General features: G+C 36.3%; 1 protein-coding gene across 3 annotated transcripts; it reads right to left on the minus strand.

Annotated features, from left to right (window-relative positions):
- Positions 1–5,419: 5,419 nt before the first annotated feature.
- On the minus strand, positions 5,420–13,636 carry LOC112276307 (putative UDP-N-acetylglucosamine--peptide N-acetylglucosaminyltransferase SPINDLY). Of its 3 annotated transcripts, none has more exons than XM_024507474.3 (19): positions 13,033–13,636; positions 11,988–12,288; positions 11,653–11,867; positions 11,276–11,437; positions 10,750–10,925; positions 10,493–10,568; positions 10,179–10,307; positions 9,785–9,904; positions 9,599–9,667; positions 9,334–9,415; positions 8,931–9,025; positions 8,747–8,811; positions 8,237–8,435; positions 7,847–8,041; positions 7,522–7,616; positions 7,270–7,405; positions 6,572–6,789; positions 6,223–6,350; positions 5,420–6,089 (listed from the first exon to the last, which is right to left on the minus strand). In XM_024507474.3, exons 2-19 carry the CDS (start codon positions 12,259–12,261, stop codon positions 5,638–5,640), a joined length of 2,886 nt encoding a protein of 961 aa, XP_024363242.1. In that variant the 5' UTR covers positions 12,262–12,288; positions 13,033–13,636; the 3' UTR covers positions 5,420–5,637. The 3 variants fall into 3 exon arrangements, with proteins under 3 accessions (XP_024363242.1, XP_024363262.1, XP_024363253.1); XM_024507494.3 differs by having other exon boundaries at positions 11,988–12,267; positions 13,033–13,560; XM_024507485.3 differs by having other exon boundaries at positions 11,988–12,310; positions 13,033–13,531.
- Between the last annotated feature and the right edge of the window lie 4,050 nt (positions 13,637–17,686).

Here is a 17,686-nt window from a genome sequence, read left to right on the forward strand (position 1 = left end):
CGATATGAAGGAGTTTATCATGAATTATGTCACATCAAGACTTACCCATAAAGTGATGATTTGAATCTATTTTTAAAACAAAGAAAAAATAGTTATTTTCATCAATGTGATAATTCAAAAAATAATATGAAAAATTATTATATTTATAAAAAAAACTAAATCACTTTATTAAGAATTACTATAAAGTTAAAAAAAAATGAGATAGAAAGAATGCAAACAATGCTTGTGATAACTTTTATAGAAATGACTAAACTTTTATGGTAAGTGAAAGAACCTCCACAGTTGCCATATTCAAGTGAATTATAGATTTGAATGCTACTAAGCACATGACACTATATAGATATTTATTTGACACTTATGAAGAAATTTTAGTAATAAAATTTTAGTTAGGAGACAATGGCATGGTAGAAACCATTGAAATTGATTCTATTGTGGTGGAAATTGTTGTAAAGAATCAAATCAAGAGAATCAGATTAAAAGAATTCTTACTTGTGCCAAAGATGAAGAAAAACTTTTTTTCAGTGAGCAAACTTATATTACATGGTTGTAAGGTTAAATTTGACATAAATAGATGTTTTGGAAAGACATTGGATAGACAAAATGTTGCCAAAGGCTTAAGAGATGGCAACCTCTACTTCATCAATTGTAAGAAGGTGAATGGAATTGAAATGGCAGTATTTGTTGATTTTTTATAAGATCAAAACAAGTTTGGAATTTGGTATTAATGACTTAGTCATTTGAATGCCAAAAGAATGAAAGAGCTCCAATCTATGGTAAGTGATTTGGATCTTATTCTATTTAGCCACAATGCCATGCTATTTACTTGTGAAGATTGTATACAAAGCAAACAACAAAGGGCTTTATTTCTAAGTGGAGTTGCAATACATGTAAGCAAATCATTGGATATTATGCATTCTAATATTTGTAGACCAATGAAAATACCATAAATTAGATGAATAAGGTACTTTATTATATTTATTAGTAATTTTTTAAGAAAAATATGAATTTATATCATTAAAGTAAAGAATAAGTATTTTTCAAGGTTTTAGGAATTTAAGGCTTTTGTAAAAAAATAATGTGAGTGCAAACTCTAAATATTACATATAGATAATAGAGGTGAATAAATTTCAAAGAATTTTCATGAATTTTTGAATATTCAAGGTATTGCAAGATAATCTCTATTCTTTATACTCTAAAATAAAATAGAGTTACTAAAAGAGTAAATTACACCATTGTTGAGATAACAAGAAGTATGCTTTATGTACAAAACCTTAAGTATGAATATTGGACAAAAGTTGTAGTAAATACAACGTATACAAAGAATAGATGCTTTATAAGTGTACTCATATCAATGACTCTACAAGAAGCTTAGAGTAATAAAAAACCTTCTGTTTCATATATAAGAATCTTTGCATACATTGCTTATACAAAGATATCAGATTGTATGAGGTCCAAATTTGATGCAAAAGGTATAAAATGTATGTTTGTTGGATTTTGTGAAGATACCAAAGCATGTAGATTAATGTGTTTAGAAACCAAGAATTTCATCAAAAGTCGTAATATAGAGTTTTTGGAGCATAAGAATGCTTATAAGCACTTGGAAATGTATCCAAGTGAAAATAATGGTGTATTTGTGGACATATCTTCAATTTCAACAAAAAAAAGAGAAAAAGAAGATGATGAAAATGAAGATGGTGGAAATACAAATTAAAGTGAAGAGCCAAAGAAGGTAGATTATTGATTGCCTAAAAATACTAAAACTAACAATGAAGACAATCAAAATATTGAAAATGATGATAATGATGAGGAGTATCAATCTTTAAATGACAAGAGATGAATTTTAAGAGAGAAGAAGCTTGTAAGAAAACTTGGAATGAATGAAGGTGAAGCTTCATCATATGAAAGGAGATATCCTTTGATAGATAGAAAACAACTTGGTGCATGATAGAAGAATTACATCTTTTTTCAAGTAAGTAAAGAATATATTAATATTATATTTTTAGCTAATCCATTGAGTTTGTGTGATATAATGAAGTCCACAAATGCTATAAAGTAGAAGAATATTATAAAAAAAGAGTATAAATCAGTCATGGATAATGGAACATTGAAATTGACTCAACTTCTATCAAATTGATCTTTAATTGGTTGTAAATAGGTATTTAGAATCAAAAGACATGTATTGGGCAATATTATAAGTTATAAGTCTAGATTGGCTACAAAAGGCTATTCATAAGTTGTTGGTATTTATTTTATTGAAACATTTTCTTTTGTAGCCAAATTCAATGCTATTAAAATCATTGTAATAATCAGAGCAGCAATGGACTTGGAGATTTATCAAATGATGGCTTTATTGAATGAAAATCTAAAAGAAAACATCTATATGGATTAACCTTAAAGATTTGTAAAAGAAAGCAAACAACATCTTGTTTGTAAGTTGAAGAAATCCTTATATGGGCTTAAGCAATCTCTTAGAACATAGTATCAATGTATTGATATATTTTTTATGACTAAAGGATTTAGAAGGAATAAATTTGAACATTCTTTGTATGTGATGCAATGAAATGAGTTTATATTAATTGTCATCCTCTATATTGATGATTTGATCATCTTAACCAATACCTCAAAGATGATAGATTGGTTGAAGAAAAAGTTAGAATAAAAATATGAAATGAATGATTTAGGAAAGCTTTACTATTATTTAGGAATGGAGTTTTTAAAAGATTGTACTAAAAAGACCATTACAATGAGCCAAAGTAAGTACATTAAGGAGGTCTTGAAAGAATTCAACATGGAGGAATATAAGCCTATTGGAACACCTTTATAGGCAAATTTGAAGTTGATGAAGCTCACAAATCAAGAATTTGCTGAAGTAAAAGCTAAAATGCAAGGTATTCTATACAAGGTAGCAATGGCCTTACTTATGTATGCAATGGTTGACACAAGGATGGATCTTACATATGCAATGAATATTATGAACTAATCCATGTCAAAGTTTAGACTAATCCATTGGAAAATTATCAAAAAGATCATGAGGTATTTAAAATATACTTCATATTTCAAATTGTGCTTTGGAGGTAAAAAAAATTACTTTGCATGGTTATTGTAATGCAAATTGGATTGGAGATGCAAATAATAGAAGGTCAATAATGAGGTATGTATTTTTTATTGGAATGGGAGCTATTTTATGGAATTTTAAGAGACAACCAATAATTGCAAGGTCAACAATGGAAGCGAATTATATGATAGTAAGCTTTGATACAATGGAAGCAATATGGCTAAGACAATTTTTAGAGGACATTAGAATAGTACAAATGGAAGCACTCTAATAGAGTGTAACAATCAAGGATGTCTTCATTTTGTATAAAATCCAAAGCATCATTGAAGAACCAAACATATTGACATTCAACATCACTTCATAAGAAAGAAGATTGAAATGGAAGTGATTGATATAAAATATTATACAACAAAAGATATGCTTGTTGATTTATTCACAAAGGCATTGGTAAAGGATAGACATTACATGTTGACAAAGCTATTAAGATTGAAAGCCATTGACCAATAGCAAAGTGGAAGTGTTAGTGTAAGCAAGTAAAAGTGAAAGTAGAATAAATTATCTTGTATAAGATATTATCTTAAGTAAGTTGCTAATGGCCAAAGGGTTGATACTTGGTATATAGAAAGGGCATCCTATGGACATAAGATGAGGTCAAGGAGCAAGAATATAAATTAAGAAGATAAAGTATTAACTAAAGAATATCCAAAGACTATGTAAAAGTAATTAATGCTTGGTATAGAATACAATCGTGGTTACTAAGATGCCAAAGGATCTTAAGACCATGTATGTAAAAGTCAAAGAGTGGAAGTTGTCTTTTAGGGCAACAACCACAACCTATAAGTATTGAATATTGGAAGTGAAAGGCATCTTATTTTATGTTCTCTTTGTATACAACCTTGTTGATATTAAGTGTTGTAACTTCAAAGTCTTTTTTGTTTAATAGCAATAGCTAACCATTGTATATAATGGCATTATTTACCTTATATATAAAGATATTATTACTTTTGGTATTTAATCTACAAGTTTTATAAGATGCAAGTATTTTTTCTAACAATATTCTATATATATGTTTTAAATTTATGTTATGATAAAACATCAAAATTTTGTTTATTTATAACAAAATGCATTGTTATTATTTTTTTAATGATATTATATTACTTGATTTGTCAATTAAGAGGTTCTTTTAACTTAAATTTTTTAGTTTAAATTATAATTTAGATATATAATAATTATCCATTTATTATATAACTTATTTTTTTACTAAAAACTTACAAAAGTTATATTCTATAATATAAAAAACTTAAATTTATTTTTTGATCTTTTCTCTTTAAAGACCTTTGCAATCTTGAAGAACATTGCTACAACTTTTGAAAAGTTTTAAAATTTTAAACAATGCTTTTACAATGTAACCTTGCAATTATGAATGTATGTAAATATACATACATATATATAATTTTTTAATAATATGGTATAGACCACACATATGGATATTTCAATGAAATGTCAATAAGAAAAAGTAATTTAAAAGGTTTATATTTAATTAATTTAGAAGAATGTCAAACAATGTTCTTTACAAATAATAAATAAAAACTTAGTTTTTTTACCATGATTATCTTTTAATAATATGGTATAGACCACATTATTTAATAGAATTAAAGATGTTAAACTATTTGCCATGATTCTATAATCACTTCTTTGTAGTAGTAGTAAAATAAGTACAACTCTTAATTATCTTTTCTAATTGTCATTTACAACCCACAACATTATTATATAAGTTCAACAATCCTAGCCTTATATAACTATGAAGTTGCTACAAATAAAATGACTCATATTCTTTTGTGATTTTTTTTACAATTTATGATTTAACATAGAAAAGAAAAATTATCCTTACCATAGTACCTTTTAGAGCCTTTGATAAGTATATCCTTTTCTTATCCTCGTAGGGTGATAGAAAAAAAAAATTATATTTAACTTTTTTAATAAACATCCACTACTCTTTTAAAAGAATAGTTTAAAACAATTAGTAGTCTTTAATATGTTAAATATTAATGTATGTTAAGCCATCTATAAACTCCACTCCAGTTTCATTCAGTAATTCACCACCTATTTTCACCTAGCACTGCCTCACAACCTCTGAAAACACACCCTTTTTGAGAACATATGATGAGCAACAGCCACCTAGACCACTTTCATCCATTAACATCACTCCTGTTCTTATAAAATTGAGATTCATTAACATGAAGAGTTACAACTTGGATTGTTCTGAATGAAGGAAGATGACATCCAAGCAATCCCAATCTCAATTGGATGTGATAACCAGTTTAAAATCAATTACAAGAAAATGAACCATTTCTGAAATTCATATACAGTAAATAAAGGAATGGTCGCAGACCATCTCATCAAAATGAGCTCTTTGAATGAATTACAAGATACGACAGGAGTGTGTGTGTGTGAAGGGGCCCACACATTAGAAAGGGCTATGAGAAGAGCAATAAAGACTAAAAATTACCTAGCACCCGGCTGATATTTGTCCCTCCCGAAGAGGACCTTCAAACTGAAGGTAACCAAGAATGATGTTCGAGTTAGCTGGATGGACCAAGAGAACTTGGACTTAATTTCGGAAACTTCATCCGTGCCTCGTCCAAACGGTTCGCCTCCGTGGTGGACAAAGTTGACGTGGGCGAGGAAGTTGAAGTAATGGTGGCCGCGTTTGGCTGATGTGGTGCAGAGCCGGCCTCCTTCATTGGCAAATCAGTTACATCACCAGTGGTGCTGGCTGAGCGGCTTACAAGAGCTTCATCTTCTGCCTTTTTCCTTGTCTCATATGGGACGTCCCCGTCGCAGTAGCGGTGCCATAAATGAAGGTACTTTTCTTCAAGCCCCTTCACAAATTTGGGGCCGTCACAAAGATATGAACTCAGCATCCTCTCACGAAGTCCATTTCTTAGACTTGCAAGCGAAGAGACATTAGATGCTAATTCTATTGCCTTGTCTACGTACTCATCCTCTGTCTTCACTACAAGATTCTCCAGTCCTGCAAAGAAAAAACTTGGATGATAAATGAGGGCCAAAACTTACATCTGAACTTTGCGGGCTTCTTAATGCTAACTGCACTATTATGGAATGTCACTTCAAGAGTAAAAAGCCCACAATATGAGTTCACTTACCAACTTGGTGCAATAGTGTGACGCCCACATTATGCGCATGGACCTTCCCAGCCATTGTTACACAGGGTACACCCATGTAAAGCGACTCACATGTGGTGGTGGTGCCCGCATACGGGAATGTATCCAAACTGCACAAAACCAAGTCTAACGATCAGAAATTTATAAATACCATCCTGACACGTATTCGCTGAATATATGGTAAACCTCTTCCTTTCAGTCACAACATGTGCATTCTGCCTCTACTAATTCTGATCAAGATGAAGTTTAGGTGTACCTAGAAGACTACAGTGTATCAAGAATTAGTATTCAAATTGTGTTACGCAACAAAAAAGCCAAGAAAGAACATTACCTAATATCCATGAGACAATAGGCTTGCATGTGATCATGGTTAAGTAGAATCAGTGGTAACAAGTCTATTCGAAGTGACTCTACACCTAGTTCTTCAAGCTTTGCCAGAAAGGCCTCTCTAACGCTGTCACAGCAAAAAGGCTTGCATTTCACCACAAGCCGGGCACTAGGCATCTTAATGAGTATCCTCGCCCACACTCGTAGTACGCGAGGAGTGATCTGCAAAAAAGAATCCAATTCACATCATACGCTGTCAACACAAATGGTCACATGGCCTGCGAATATTTGTAAAGAGAAGCAAGAACATCTGCACTACTTAAGTTTGGGAACTGAACCCGCCAAGGATAATGTACGTCCTTCAACGGTATTACAATAGTTCCGTTAATCCATAGTAGTACTTCAAGTAATTTTGATCACTGACAAAAAGGTTTTCATATTTAATCTTGTCCTTAATTAGTCAGATGCCAAGCTACAGTGAGATATGAAGGACCCATATAAACTCCAATCTGGTCACCCACAGATAGCCCTAACTATGAAAATTAAAAACTAAAAAAGAAGGATACTAACGGTGGCGTACATTGTGTCCGTCCAAGACACGCATAAAACATATTTGTAGCTATTGAGATATAATGTCGCTACTGAAACGAACAACAATACTTTGGTATTAAAAAGATCGTAAACTAGTAAGTAACAAGTTACCTTGGCTAGGTTGTTGAAGCTACCAAACGTAACAAATCCGTTACTGAGAGCAGGTGTTGGAACAACAGGTCCACTTTCTGGCGATGGGGTATAGCACAAGAAACATCCTGGTAGCCTTACAAGCTCCTCAACATGCCTTCAAGGTCCAAAAACATCCGTGAGCTATGTGCAAGAAGACACTTCGAAGTTGGGAGGAGAACAAAACAGTTCAAAAGCAGGAGCGCGAGCACTTCACAGAAAATGTCGGCTTACTTTTGCAAGGTGGTTGGTGGATCTGCCAATGCATCTGTAAAACGGTAGTCGATGGTTGGTAAGCCAGTCGTGTTGGAATATCCAATCCAAGTTGCCTGGAACACCAGATAGAAAGCAGAAAGAAAGTTAGAAGGCTAGAGCAAGGGAAAAAACCAGTACATTGCATTTTGATTTTTCAAGTGAAAGGGCACATAATCCTTTAGACTTAATCTTTCGATGTCCAAGTTTGAACATGAAATACTTAAGTCCTGAGAATCCCAAACGAGCTCAATATTCACACATACATCTGCACATCAGAGGCATGAAGTTGGGAAGTAGCAAGTACCTGAATGGGAGCAGGACGGCATGCCATTACTCCAAGACGATTGTTGGCAGTGTGCCCAGTAAGCTCCACAAGGATATCTACCTTATCCTCTCTAACCATATTAGCAAGTTTCTTCTCATCGATACCAAATACTTCTCTCCAAATACCACCTTTCTTTAGCACAGTTTCCTTAAATCGCTGCGTTTTCGCATCAGTCTGACAAAAAAACATGTGGTGATCAGGTGGAAGTAATTCTAGACCTTGTCATTTACACCATAGATGTAGATCATACTCAAGGAGATACACTGAATGAGCAAGGTCAAACTTAAATCTAAAGCATGTCAACACCATGATGACCACTAATTTCCAACTTAACTGTAGGCGGACCAGAGCTTGAAAGTGGGGATGTACCTTAACAACCGCAGAATACACTACTATGTGATAATGAGTGTAGTCATGGTGCAGCAGAGGAGCTTCAATAAAGTAAGACACAGAGTGAGTGAAGTAATCTGGGGATATATAGCCAATTGTCAGGGAACGATCTCGTTCTTTTATATTACTCCAAGTCGTAAATTCAGGATAAAGTCGATTGAAGCGCTTTCCCCAACTCCTGCAATGACATGCATTTTGACTCAAGTAGGAAAAAAACACAACTTCGGCCAGGACCTAGAGATTGTAATTAAACAAAATACAGATACAGATACAAACAGCAATAATGGATAAGACGAAGAATATCAAAGAGGAGAATGAGGCAGAAGGAGAAGATCATGATCATGATCATCGTCATCAAGGAGGAGAAGAAGCGGAGGAAAACGATTAAAAAGATAATTACTGCACTGTGCTTCAATCGGAACGTCACATACCCGAAACTTGACATTTGCTCTTAAAATTATAATTATTTAATGAAAGAGATAACAATACCTGTGAGCATTGTACAGCTTATCATCATCGCTCTCGTAGATGTAATTCATAGCCAGGAGACGATTCTGAAAATTACATATAGACAGGCTTTAAAATATCTATCAACTGATAGAAATAGCATATTTCCACATAACAATAATCTCGATACAATGGGCAAGGAATAGAAAAAAGAAGACATTTCCACCTGGCCCGCGTTCCTAGAATCTGGATCAAAGAGCAAGCAACGCTCATACGCGTCGATGGCGAGAGGAATGTTCCCCGCGTCTCGATGCAACACACCTGCAAAACATGTACACATGAGCTTCTATTCACTTCAAAGATGAATAAAGAGTTAATATCTACACCTACAACCACGTGTGTTCAATGAATGACAACTAAAAATTACTTTACTGATTTGCCCTACCACCAGTACAAAGTGCTTGTAGTACCTAAAATCAGGTTCATAATTGCACCGAGAAGGCAAACATGAGCTACGTCATTGAAAATTAAACTAGAGTGATTAATGGTATAATTACTAACACCGACATCACAAACCATCGACAGTGACATAAAGGTAATTGTTTGAAAGAAATAAACAGCTAACATACCCAAATTATTGTACGCTTCAGCATATGAAGGATTAGCCAAAATAGCCTTTTCAATCATAGCCGCAGCAGAATCCATCTTTCCCTGGTTCAGAACATAAGCATAAATGCATCAAATGATAATCAAATATTCGCAAGTAACTCCAACACTTCCAGCTCACTCACTGATGTTATCCAAATGATAATAAAGATGACATGAAAAAATAGACAAGTTACATGGTGACATAAGACCTTATTAGTTTACAACCTGCCATAGTATATAAGGTACCTGAACAGTGTAAACAACTCCAAGATTGTTGAGCGACTGAGAAAAATTTGGCTTTATTTGCAGAGCCATCTGTAAAGAATTATAACACGAGAATCATGTAAGTAGTTTGTTTGAAACCGCTTTAGTACAAATACTTAAAGAACCAACTTAGTAAAAAAAATTGTGATAAGAGTATAACAGACCGACCTGATAGCATTCGACAGCTTTATCGAGATTATCACGGTCCTTGTAAATAACACCCAGGTTATTGCAAGCTTCTGCACAGTGAGGATTGAAGTGCAGAGCCAGCTCGTACATAACCACAGCCTGAAACCAAACACTCATTAGTGCAAATGCTAACTCAGCGAATCACAAGACACGGACACACAACCCTCGTTTACAGATTTCGACACAGAATTGAAGGTGAATTATTACTCATTCATTGGAATTTAATTCCTCATTCCACTAAAGCTCCTTTCCCAAATCAGAAGATGAACGAACATAGGTACAAAGATTGCTCTATGATTTTACGCTGGGATGCACATGACACAGAAAGAATAGCACAAGATATCATCAAGATCGAGTGGAAGAGGAAAATTACCATGTCAAATTTGAGCAGTTCGCCATATGCAACCCCTAAGTTATACATAGCATCCGCATAGTGCCAGTTATATAAGAGGGCTTTCTTGTAGTATGCTACTCCTTGATGGATGTATCCCTCTATCTTGACCTGCATCAGGATGATCCATTTAACATTTCGCTACATGCTGCCTGTTCAGTTTAAGTCAGAGAAATCCTGTGAGCCAATGGAGAGTAGTAGAACATAGGACAGCAGGAGATTGAACCTTAAGCTTTATCTGCATTGCTAACAAAGTTGAAATGATCACCCGTACCACAAAAATGGGAGTTGCGTACCTTAGTTCCCAAATCTGTTAAGGCAATGGCCATGTTATTCTTAGCAATCTCGAAATTGGGAGACAATGCCAAGCACCTGCTCGGTGAAGGAGTGAACCGGAATTTACAAAGAACAAGTTAAAGCCCAAGGGTGACAAAATTTCAAATAGATAATTATGCATAACGAATGGTGAACTCGCATCACACGATTACAGCGAAGATTAAACAACTACAATATATGCACCAAATAGGAAATACAGGAAAGGATTCCTACCAACCTTTCATAACAGGAAATGGCAGCATCTAGATCACCACGGTTCTTGTAGATAACTCCCATATTGCAGTAGGCCTCTGCATACATGGGCCTATTGGCGGCTGCTTTTTCATAACAACTCAAGGCCATGTCATATTGCATCATCTCCGAGTAGACAACTCCCAAGTTGTAATAAGCTGGCTGCAAACATGTCTCCATAAAGTTCTATCTTCACTAATCAATGTGTTTAGCTGCCAACGCGTGGCTAATATTTCACTCGAACACACACTCTCTCACACACACACGTGTGTGTGTTTGTGTGTGTATGTGTGTGTCAACAATATAATCTCCTCCAGCAAACCAGTAGATACCTCTCTAAAGTAACAGCACAGTAGATGATTCTTTTCAACAAAAATATCACTCCAGGGAAAAAATATTTTCGTATAGCAACTTGGATTTCAATAGAGACAACTTGGATGATCCGAACCCAGAATGAGAAAAATACGTATGAAACACTCATTTTAAGCATGGGAGGGCCGATGTCGACTTACAGCATACCGACTGTCTGCTTTTAAGGCATCATAATACTTCGTCAGACCTTCTTGAATATGTCCCGATAGCTTCAGACTCGTGCCTAAATCGGTGAGCACAATAGCAAGATTTTCTGAAGCTGCTTTGTATGTTGGCTCTGTCAATAGAGCCTTGCGGTAGGCCTAAGACATTCAAAGATCATCAGTAAAGATTGTTAAGTTGACCCTGACAGCACCATTTCGAAGCTTGTAAAAACTCAAGCTTACAGTTGCACTGCAATGAGATGAAATCGCTATTTGAACGTAAGAAATAATTCCACGGATTAACAAGACCATTCATAACACGAATACATCATCTTCGGATGGCCCAGTCAGTCAAGTCCAAAGGTAGCAAATACCTCTGCTGCTTCCAGCAAATGACCTTCCTCTTTGTACAGCATTCCACAATGCGTCAGAGCACAAGCGTTCTGCGCGTCAAGCTGCAAAGCATTCTGGAAACTTTCAAATGCTGGACGATGCAGATTCTGGAGTTGAAGGCAGATTCCTTTTCCAACATGAGCTTCCACATTTTGAGGTTCCACCTCCAAAATACTCTCATAAAGGGCCAGCGCATCTGCATGTTAATGAGGCAAAATGAGAACACACAACAAATGAGATGTTATTTGTTCACTTACAGCCGGGGGCAGGCAGGAGTTGGGGGGGGGGGGGGGGATTGTCCAACTGATGATCATACCAACGATTTTGTTGCGAGATCGAAGAACGGCTGCAAATGATAGCGCATCTTTCCCTGGAACTTTTTGCCCCACCAAACCGGTAGGTAGAGGTAAGCTCCGGGCTGTAGATAATCCCATATTTCCATCATTCGTTAAGGACCCGCAGGACGGCCGCCTCTTCAACCGGTGATTGTCAATGGCTGGTTCTCTTTCTCGTATCCCATTTGTTTGCTGCGGCTGCGTAACTTGCGACTCCGGCCAATCCGTACCAGGTCCCATGCCATTACGCTTCATTGCATTCTGATTTTCATCTCCCAGCCTCTAAACTCAGATTAAAACGTCTCTAGTCAAAAGCCAGCACCATCGTTGTAAACATCATAATAAGCTAATTTTTTTTTTTTTCATGTACATTCTAAATTTGAGACTCAGTTACCTCGTCTGTCAATACTTCAATCACGCAATAAAAAACCCTAAGGTCACTTTCTTACGAGGATTCACCAACTTCTAGAGTAATCATTTTCGAGAATTTGAAAAGGAACGCTTTCAATACAAGCTTTTCCAGAGAAACCTCATGGTAATCAGACTGAGAGTGCCAATCCGGTTTGTAAGATGTCAAAATTCGGAAGAGTACACATACAAACTTAAAACAATTAAAGAGGAAAGGGAAAAGAGAATTAGAGAAATGACTTGGGTATCTGTTGCTCGCGACTTCTGTGTGGAATCGCCTTTACCCAGAAGCATTTCTAAAAATAAGTCCAAAGCTGTTCTCGTTTGACATTATTTTAAAAACCCATAAAACAGCACTTCAGAAGCTAAAAAGAGCAAGCGTCGGGTAATGAGAAGATTGCCAGAAGAAAAAACTATCGCGAAGAGGCATCAGCTCTGTAGACTAGATTTCTTTCATGTTCTACGCAACAATGCAGGAAATAACAATAACAAAAAATGAAGATAGATCTGGACAAAAATTAGGCGCATGTCTGAAGTTCAATATTCTTTTACAAACGGCAATCTGCAACACCTAACCATCGAAATCAAAAAAAGACCAAAGTTACGTTCCCCATGCACCTGCACAGACTATGCGGAGCGCCACAGAACCGCAGCGACGAAAAATCACATCACGGTGATCCGCCTCTATCCATTCTCGAAACCCCGAAGGTCGAAGTCTGGAACAAGTATTTCAATCGACTAACAGCAATCTCATTCCGCGTTCACGGATTCCGTTTCTCTCCGACCTGCCAAGCCCTTGAGGCTCACGCAATTCGATCTCACATTTTACATCACAGAACGAAAGCCTAGAACCCACGAAGTAATCGCCCTCGCAAGGAGCCTCTCGACGGACGACACCGAAGCACCATGATCAATCACTTCATCGACAATTAGTGATCAATCAACACATGGTCCGACTCAACCTCTCAACTCCACCCCCAATTGCTCGAAATTTTCCAAAACTCGGTTCCACAGCATCTCTCTGAAAAGCACCACTATCCGAATATGCAGAACCGGGGGGGGGGGGGGGGGCTGACACACTGTAAGAGATGAACTAAATAGCCAGCCCATGAATGAAGTACGAAATGAGGTTGGAGAGACGACAGCATTGGGCAACGATAAGATATAACAACAGGTGGTAAATTAGAAGCAGCAGCTGCAGCGCCAAACCCTAACGGAGACCTTAACCCGTGGCTTGATCCCGCTAACCGCGACGACGGCCATAACCACGCGGTGAACCCCCTGCACGACTTTACTAGAAGCATCTCGGCGGGCCCCGAGACTGTAGCTCTCTGACCTTCTTCGAGCTTCGCAACTGTGGCAAATTAGGGGTTCCATGGCTTCGGGAAACGGCGTCGATGCCATGAATGATTGGATCGAGCGCCACAATTCCACGCCCGCTTCCGGCCTAATTCCACCTCCCCCACCCCAATTCATTCATCCTGCTGCTGCTGCTGCTCCCGGAATTTCTGACGCTTTGCTGCCGCAATTCGCCGTCAGTCTGCTATCGCCGCATCGTGATCGTGTCCCGATCTTGTGCGATCGGTGGTTCGGATTCCCGGTCGCCGATTTGCTGGATTGCGGTTGTGCAATTCCCATGCTCTTCGACGGTCGGTGACGCCGTCAATCATCGTTTCGTGAGAAGCCGCGAGTGCAGGGGAAAAAGTACAAGAACGCCTTTTAAAAGCAAAGTTTGCAATGGTAGGCTTCGTGTGAGGGGAACATGGTAGAAGAGGATTATGTGGGTGATACATTGTAATTCTACACCCCTTATTATTGTGAATATGTGGTTTGTATTTTATAGCACAATTTGGTTGTTTTTTTTTTATTTATTTTTTTTCTCTCTTTTGGATATGTTGATTCAAAAAATGAGTTTAAATGAGTGGTTTTTGTCAAGGACAAGAACGTGATAAACACAAATAAACAAGTGAGACTTCTCTCAAAGAAAGATGACAAAATAGAAATAACTTGATATATATATATATATATATATATAGATATGTATATATATAGATATGTATATGAAGAAAGAAATTGGAATGGTTATTGCCAAAAGACAAGAAAACTAGACTGGAAGCAAAAAAGGAGTTGACAAGAGTGAAGAAGGCTTCACTCTTGTCTCTATATATACTATCTAATTAGGGGCTACGTAGCGATGTTCTATAAGACCTTTAATATGTATTGACTTTATAGGACACATACCTTGACTTACAAGGCAAGTTTTTTTACATGTCGGCTATATAGTTAGATTGGTCTTCAAGCTAACAACATGTGTGGCACATGGCCAACTTGTTGACCACGTTTCTAATCCCAAAAAGTCAATTAAAGACACCTATAAAGTCAAAGCAGCATCTATAAAGTTTTTAAGAAGCTTCCATACCAAATATTATAGAATTAATTTACTTTTATCTATTTTTACTTACTTCTATCTATTTATACATGTAATTATTGGCTTACATGTGTATGTCCGTGATATTACCCCCCCCCCTTTTAGGGACGAGTTCCACGAGGAGTGATAATCATATATTGCGGAAATCTATGATGCGACAAATTATATTCGCCACATACTCTGATCTTTGTTCTCTTCGAAGATGATTGATAGGACCTCTCAACCATCGATAGTATCCCATACCACGGCGGGAAGACCACCTAGTTATTTGATCATTGTTGAGACCTTCATAACTTCCTTTGAATAAAACATTTGAAACACCATTAGGAGTTGTTCCTACTTCTAGTAAAATCACCAAACATCGGGAGTCCCTTCCAAGGTCGTGATACCAAATGCATTATATTTTGCTATCTATTTGAGGAAGAACATGTCGTTCTTGAAGATCTTCATCTCGATTGCATCATCTTGAAGGTTGTGACAATCGTAATGTCTCGTCCGATAGATCAAAAAATGAAGATTCTTGAGTCGAATCCGCTGGATATTGGTTCTCCATCTCCTGAGCGTCACAACTACAAAGAAGCTACAAACAAGGATTGAAAGTAAAATGTTATCTTGCCTAGATCTTGTTTTTTTTATAAAGAAGGTTTTCATCTTGATTTTGATAGATGTCGTCGATGAAAAGCCTCCAGTGCCTTTGCTGCATTTATAAGATTCTTTATTGGCTCCCATGTGCATTCACTAATATCATATCCGCGCCAATGGACAAGATATTCCAATTTATTTCAATGTTGCCTTGAATCTAAGGCTTCTTCCACTTTAAACTCTTCATTATTATCCACTTCTATAGAAGGAGGTGGAGCTTATCTTCTTCTTGGTATGTCCATTGTCTTGTATGGTTCAAGAAGAGACACGTAGAATATTAGATGGATTTTTATTGATTTCAATAGATGTAAACGATATGCAACTGGATTGATTTGTACAGAAATAGAAAATGGTCTAAGCCTTTGATAGTCCAACTTGTCACAATGATGAGTGGTCTTGATATTACGACGAAATAACCATACCTTATCACCCATGTGGAATAGTGGTTGTTCCTTTCGATAGACATCCGCATTGACCTTTTGTTATTCTTGAGTTTCTTTTAACTTCGCCTGCATCGTTGCATGTAGCTTTGACAAATGAATTGTCAAATCTTTCGCAGCAGGATTATCAACTTTTGAAAAGTCAAAAGTATCAAGTCATGGATGATAACCATAATTAACAAAGAAAGGTGTTTGTTTTGTAGAAGAATGTACCGTATTATTTTAAGCAAACTCTGCCAATGGCAAAAGAGTTGTCCAATCATCTTGTTGGTAGTTGATGGTACATCTTAAATACTGCTCCAAAACTTAATTAACACGCTCCGTTTGTCCATCAGTTTGAGGATGGAATGCCGAAGATAGTTTTATATCCACTTTTAGAATCTTGAAAAGAGTCCGCCAAAATCTTGATACAAATTGAGTTCCCTTATCTGATATAATATCCTTAGGTAATCCATGATGGCAATAGATATTATCAAGAAAGACCTTAGCTGTTTCTTCACTTGTGATAGATTTTGTACATGGTACAAAATGTGCCATCTTGGTAAAACGATCTACTATCACGAATATAGAGTCATAAGAACCTGAGATTGGAAGATTAGTGATGAAATCCATAGAAATAAAAGACCATGGTTGTTTTGGAATGGATAATGGCTGAAGAAGTCTGTAAGGTCAATGACGAGGACTTTTTGATCTCGAGCAAACATCACAAGATTGTATAAAATCTTTGATTGCTTTCCACATTTGTCGCCACCAAAAGTCCCTGGATATTAGTTCCAAAGTCTTGTTGTACCCAAAATGTCTTGTTGCTGGAAAGTCATGACAAGCTTGAAGAACACATAATCGAGCTTCACCTTCTGGAACATATAGGCGTCCCTCAAAATATAGTAGATTCTTTTTGAATTCAAACTTGGAAGTATCATAAGACTTTGAAGGATTTTCCTTAACATCACGAATAAGAGGATCAGAAGACATACTTGACTGAACTTGCTTAATGAAATTTGAATCAATAGTTAGTGTTCATTTCATTGCTTGAAGATGAAGATGCTCTCGCTTCAAGAGAAATATTTGTTGTTGGTCAAAAGCAGCATCTCCTTCCTTTGGTACAAGATAAAATCGTTTAGAAAGTACATTTGACAAACCTTGTTGTTTTCTTGGTCGATAAGTAATCTTGAATTCGAATCTTGACAAAGACATATTTCAACGGGCTTGGCAACGATTCAAAACATGTGTTGACATAAAATATTCAAGGTTCTTGTGATCAGTATATATTGTGACGGGGCTAGAAGCACCTTCTAGATAATGGCGCCATTCTTGAAACGAATCCACGATTACAAGAAGTTCTTTGTCATGGATCTCGTAGTTGATCTCGATTACTGAAAATTTTTTGGAATGAAAAGCTAATGGGTGAAGTTTATCATCTGTTCCCATTTATGACAATACGACACCCAAAGCAAAGTCTGATGCATCTGTTTCCATAAAAAATGGCTTAGAAAAATCAACGCGATACAAGATTGGTGCAAAAACAAACGATGTCTTCAAAGCTTCAAATGCTACTTCTGCTTCTTGATTCCATTGAAGTTTGTCTTTACAAGTCAAACGTGTAAGTGAAGCTGCAACTTGAGAGAAGTCTTTGATGAAGATCCGATAGTAGTTGGCAAATTCCAAAAAGCAATGGATATCTCTTACCATTTTGGAGATCTTTCAATCCATAATAGTTTGAACTTTCTTAGGATCCATCATAAGTTCATCATTTGAAATGATG

Source organism: Physcomitrium patens, chromosome 2, assembly GCF_059467195.1.
Source record: "Physcomitrium patens ecotype Gransden chromosome 2, ASM5946719v1, whole genome shotgun sequence".
In the NCBI taxonomy this organism is placed as follows: domain Eukaryota; kingdom Viridiplantae; phylum Streptophyta; class Bryopsida; order Funariales; family Funariaceae; genus Physcomitrium; species Physcomitrium patens.